Below are 6,000 nucleotides of genomic sequence, written 5' to 3'. Positions count from 1 at the left end.
CTAGTATGGTGTCAAAATGTCTGAAAATGAACCTTTTAGCTCAGTGAGCAAACCTACATCCATATTTTACTACATTAAATGTTGTATATAAATGCAAGCTGTTGTTGTTGATGTTGAACAAATACCAAGTGTCAGTGGTTGAAACAAAGACTGTATCAACATTTAAAGTTAGGTAGAGGTTTGAAGGTAAGGGGGAATAATGAGATATGGGAACAAACCAGACACGTGATTAGGAGTTTTTTTATATTTTTGTTCATGGGATGTGATCTAGATCTTGTTATATATAGACATGACTGGTTCAGGAGGAGGCATGGACAGTGCTCAATGTTGTGCAACTGTCAGCTAACAGCCTCACTTTTAACTTTATGGTAGAGGGAATGCCATTGCCAAAGCAACTGAAAATGGTTTGGACTGGCACTACCGTGAGGAGCTCCTGTGGTGGCATCCTGAGGCTGAGATGATTGATCACCAACAATAACTGCAATCTTTTTGTGCTATGTATGACACCAAACAGGGTTGAGCTTTCCCCCTGCGACCCCATTCACTCCAGTTAGTTAGGATCCTAACACTCAGTCAAATACTGCCTTGATGGCAAGGATGGTCTCCCTCACCTCACCTATGGACTGCAGCTCTTTTGTCCGTGTTTGAAACGATGTTATAGCAAGGTCAGTCGCTAAGCATTTGTGAGTAGGTTATTCCTTTGCAAATGACATTTGATGACACTGCTGGCACCCTTTCCATCACTTTGCTGATGATCAAGATCTGATGGGGCATTATTTGGCCAGGTTGGGTTTGTCCTGCTGTTTGTGTACAGGACAATTCCCCACGTTTCTGGGTAGATGCCTGTGTTGTAGTTGTGCTGGAATAAATGGGCTGGTGGTGTGGTTAGTTCTGAGCACAAATCTTCAGTACTATTGCTGCAGTGTTGTCCAGGGTCCACAGTCTTTGCACTGCACCTGAGGAGGTATCTTCAGTCTTATTTTTTTTCCAATAAACTACAGTGAACTGAACTGATTGAAGCCTGGAATCTGCCAGGCTTGAACCTCAGGATGAGGCTGAGACAGCTCACTCACTCACAGGGGCACCGCTGGCTGAAAATGGATGTGTGCACCATTTTTACACGCCAGTATATCCGCTGCTGGCAAAGGTGCTACACGCTCCAACCCGTTCTGAGTCACTGTAACCACAAACGTGTTACTTAATTCACAGGTAAACACACTTATTTTTTTTAAATTAAAGAAAAGGTGCGTTCAGGTCCGAATCAAAGGCAAATCTCTGCCTTTGGGAAAGTGACACTTTCCCGGGGAGCTCAGGGCTGGAATTGGAGAAAGAGCTACCGCCACCTTTTGTTGTCTCTGGGCCATGGAGTTTCCTGTGGGCAGAGGAATATTTCGGAAGTTGCTGAGAAGGTAGTTATTTCCTCCGGTGTGCTGTGTGGAAGGTGGAGGTGGAGGTGGTGCGGGCTCTCTCTCTCTCACACACACAGACAGACTGTGCTGTGCTGGCAGCTCTGACTCCCCTCTGCACACTAACACATTCCGTATGATGATGGCGGAAGCCTGGCTTGAGGAGGAAGAGGAGGAGGAGGAGGTGCGAGGGGCGATCGACAGGGACCCCGGCTCCAGGCACAACTCGGTGGCTCCTGCCCGGCGTCTGGGCAACACCTCCTCAGGTAAAAACACCCCCAGCAAAGCCGCTCTCTCGGTGCCTGGCTCAAATCACCGGGAAATAAAGAGCTCTCCCAGATATTATCCGCCAACCGCTGGAGTTACTTTTTCTCTCTTTTTTATTGGAAAGCTCCTGTCACTCCCCCCCTTCCCGTCCCCTCCCCAAGACCGTTCAAGCTCTCGGTGAGTTTGGGGCCCCGCTTAATCATCGGTGTCTTAAACAGCGGGAGGGGGAACCGGGTCGTGTACCAAATGCAGCAAAAAAATCTCCCCCCCCCTCCTCCCCAGAATTAGACCGTCTCCACGCCGCCCCAGTTGACAAGTGGCGAGCACTTTGTGGCTTTGGCATTTGGGGGGGGGGGGGGGGGTGAGAGAGTTAGTTTGGGAGGGATTGCAAGACAGGACAACGAATTGAGTCATGGGGCGGGGGAACCAGCCGGGGAAAAAAGATCAAAGGTGACTCATCAGTCCGTAACTCCGCTTTCATCCCGAGGTTCAGATTTCCTCTCTTGAGTTTATAGCCATAATTTAGTATCAGTTTGTGTCGTTGCACCGTGATGATTAGGAGTGGAATTATCAACTGTGAGGGATTTGTCATTTAATCAACACAGGTCCAAGGTGGGACTTGAACTCTGATCTTCTGAGCCAGAGGTAGGGGCACCGGCGCTGCCCAGCAGAGGTTCATTGCGGACTTGTACAATCGGGGTCCACTGCTAATTCCAGGGAATAGATAGGCCAGTGCGTGTCTGTCCCACCTCCCCACCCCAATCACTGTGTACAGTATTTTCATAATATACTGACTTTCATGAGCAATGTGTCCTCCAATCCTTTGTCTGCGTTTCAAGTCTTTGTGTTAGCCAGCATAAAATCAAAAATCACATGACACTGGTTATAGTCCAACAGGTTTATTTTTGAAACTGCAGGCTTTTGCAGCTCCTGCTCCTTCCTCAGGCAGCTAGTGAGAGAGAATACATTGGACGCAGAATTTATAAATAAAAGATCAAAGGGTCATACAACTGATGTGAATGTATTGAACAAACCTAGGTGGCTTTCATACGTCTTTCATCACTTCGAGTGGAAGTACAGGTTTCTATTGACTGATATGTAAACCCCTGTCCCAAGATAGCTTCAGGTTTTCTCGGAATAAAGGTGACATGTTCAGTCAGACGATGCATTTTAGGAGTGAGGTCATGGTTCAAGTTTGTTTGTATCTCATCCTGGAGCCAGACTGGTTTTATTTCCAAAGTAGGAATTTATAAAATGCCATATTGACTGACTGTCTACAGAGTGTGTGCTTTTTGAACAAATCAGAATGTATCTGCAAATATAAATTCACCCCATGGATTTATGTGTGTGGGAGATAGTGTGTGCGTGCTTGAGAGGGAGGGAGTGTATGTGTGTGAGAATATGTGTGCTTGAGAGAGAGTGTGAGGGAGTATATGTGTGTAAGAGTGTGTGCTTGAGAGAGAGTGTGAGGGAGTATATGTGTGTATACGTGTGTGCTTGAGTGAGAGTGTGAGGGAGTATATGTGTGTATACGAGAGATGGTCTGTGTGAGTGTGGCCCATATGCACCCCCCCCCCCCCCCCCCCCATACACACACACACACTCTCTCTCTCTCTCTCTCTCTCTCTCACACACACACACATATATATTATGGAGTGAATTTTCATTTGCAGATACATTCTATTTTGTCTAAAAAACACTCAATCTGTGGACAGTCAGTCAATGTGGCATTTTATAAATTCCTACTTTGAAAATAAAACCAGTCTGACTCCAGGATGAAATACAAACAGACTTGAACCATGACCTCACTCCTAACATGCATCGTCTGACCGAAGATGTCACCTTTATTCTGAGAAAGCTGAAATTACCTTGGGAGAGGGGTTTACATATTATCAAAAACTGCACCTCCATTCTAACTGATTAAAGATTTAATAGCCACCTAGATTTGTTCAATACATTAAGACCATAAGACATAGGAGCGGAAGTAAGGCCATTCGGCCCATCGAGTCCACTCCGCCATTCAATCATGGCTGATGGGCATTTCAACTCCACTTACCCGCATTCTCCTCATAGCCCTTAATTCCCATTCTCATCAGTCATATGAGCCTTTGATCTATAACTTATAAATTCTCTGTCCAAAGTATTCTCTATCACCAGCTTGTGAGGAGGGAGCTGGGGCTCCGAACAGTTGTGATTTCAAGTAAACCCCCGATGTTGTAATTTTGTACTTTGTCCACCCCAGTCCAACACCAGCACGTTCACACCTTAGCCGGGATAGTGATTGAAAACAGTTAGGAAGACAGAACACATTTGAGCACGATATTGTAAAGTTCTGTGCTACCAAGCGACTACAGTTTGTATCAGAAATTACTGGATAACTATCAGCCAACTCAGCACTGTTGAACTGGGATGTTAACAGATGTGCATACATTCCAAATCACTTCTGTAACTGAATTGTATATTGTTTTCAGACACATGCATTTACCTCCTTCCGAAAAGGTCAAAGTATTGAAAAGAAAAGAAATGATAATCAACTCTTGAATTCCAGTCAGTTTGGCTGCAACTTTGGCACTTAACTCAGCTACATAAAACCTTGCTGCAGTGTAAATCTAGTACTGTACAACAGTGGGAGGTTAATGTACTCATAGGAAAATCAGGCAAACTGGACACTAGTCACATTACATAATGGTTTACACTCACCTGACTGTTAGCATTCAAAGAAAGATTGTCTGAGGTCATTTGCTACATCCCAACTCTCTCTGGTGTTTCTGCAATATGATTATTTTGTCACCTGTGTTCCTCCTGTCCATTATCCACTCCTGGCCACTCTTCATGTGTACAGATTGTATCTGCAAAATGGGCAAGACTCAGAATTCAGTCATCTCCTTAATGTACCTCCTCATTGTACTTTCCATGTGGGCCATTTTATGGAAATAGGAACAGTAGTCCAAGCAGATTTCCATCCTTTTCTCCTCCCCTAATGCAGCAACATTGGCCAATTGTAGCTGCACCCGATGTGGCCTCCTCTATATTGGGGAGACAGGCCGCCTACTTGCGGAACATTTCAGAGAACACCTCTGGGACACCCGGACCAACCAACCCAACCATCCCGTAGTCCGACACTTTAACTCCCCCTCCTACTCCACCAAGGACATGCAGGTCCTTAGACTCCTCCATCGCCAGACCATGGCAACACGACGGTTGGAGGAAGAGCGCCTCATCTTCTACCTGGGAACCCTCCAACCACAAGGGATGAACTCAGATTTCTCCAGTTTCCTCATTTCCCCTCCCCCCCCGGAACGTCGATTCTCCTGTTCCTTGGATGCTGCCTGACCTGCTGCGCTTTTCCAGCAACACATTTTCAGCTCTGATCTCCAGCATCTGCAGCCCTCACTTTCTCCCCCAATTGTAGCTCTCTACCTGTTGCCCTGAGAATTACTGACATGAGGTCATATGCTTCAATACAGATCGGAACAAATACAAAACGTCTTGGGTTGCATTGCTCAGTACTCGTACTTTAACTTAAGATCATTAAGAGAACTCTCCAAAGGAACCTATTTGTTATCATTTAAAAAGTAGGCCACTTCAACTATGCTTTACTATTCAATATGATTGTGATCTTCCTCAATTCCACTTTCCAGTCCGATGTCCATCCCTTCATTGCTTAGTATCAAAATAGATCAGGCTCTATCCCAAATGTAATAAATTATTGAGCATCCGCACCCTCATGAGAGAATTCTAAAGAGTCACAGCCTTTTGAGTGAAGAAGTTTTAAATGACTGATCTCTTACTCTGAGATCGTGACTCTTAGTTCTACTCCCAGACAGGGGAAACATTCTCCAAGCATCTATCTTGTCGAATCCCTTAAGAATCTTACATGTTTAATTGAGATCACTGGTCGTGCTTCCAAACTCCAGGGAATAAAGGCTTGGACTATTCAACCTTTCCTCATAGGGCAGTCTCCTGATCCCAGAAACCAGAAATTGAACCGTCATTGCATTGTCTCAAAGACAAGTATATCCACTATTCAGTAAGGAGACTGAAACTGTATGTGTTCTCACCAAGACCCTATATAATTCAATATGCCATTTCACTCTTAAACTCCAATTCTTTTATTTGTTATTGAATTAGTGAATGTAGTTAATGAATAATTATTAAACTTTCTGACCTCGAGCTCTCCTCATTTTATTATCCAACTGAAATTTGTTTCTTTCAACTTAATAATGCTACAGGTTTCTTCTGTTATCTTTCATTTATGTTTCCCTAACAAGACCTATCAAAATGATGAAAAATAAAGTTAAAAGATGTTACATTTGTACTGATCCTA

General features: G+C 44.5%; 1 protein-coding gene across 1 annotated transcript in view; it reads left to right on the top strand.

The window, feature by feature from the left end:
- Nucleotides 1-1,290: 1,290 nt before the first annotated feature.
- Nucleotides 1,291-6,000, top strand: part of sh3d19 (SH3 domain containing 19) — a 144,195-nt gene continuing 139,485 nt past the window's right edge. The window contains exon 1 of the mRNA XM_043699673.1: nt 1,291-1,672. Coding sequence (XP_043555608.1) covers nt 1,543-1,672 — 130 coding nt within the window. The 5' untranslated portion in view covers nt 1,291-1,542. The remainder of the gene's footprint in view (nt 1,673-6,000) is intronic.

The sequence above is a fragment of the Chiloscyllium plagiosum genome, chromosome 1 (assembly GCF_004010195.1).
Source record: "Chiloscyllium plagiosum isolate BGI_BamShark_2017 chromosome 1, ASM401019v2, whole genome shotgun sequence".
Classification (NCBI taxonomy): domain Eukaryota; kingdom Metazoa; phylum Chordata; class Chondrichthyes; order Orectolobiformes; family Hemiscylliidae; genus Chiloscyllium; species Chiloscyllium plagiosum.
The sequence above is the reverse complement of the archived record's forward strand: the minus strand, read 5'-3'. Positions and strand labels throughout refer to the sequence as shown.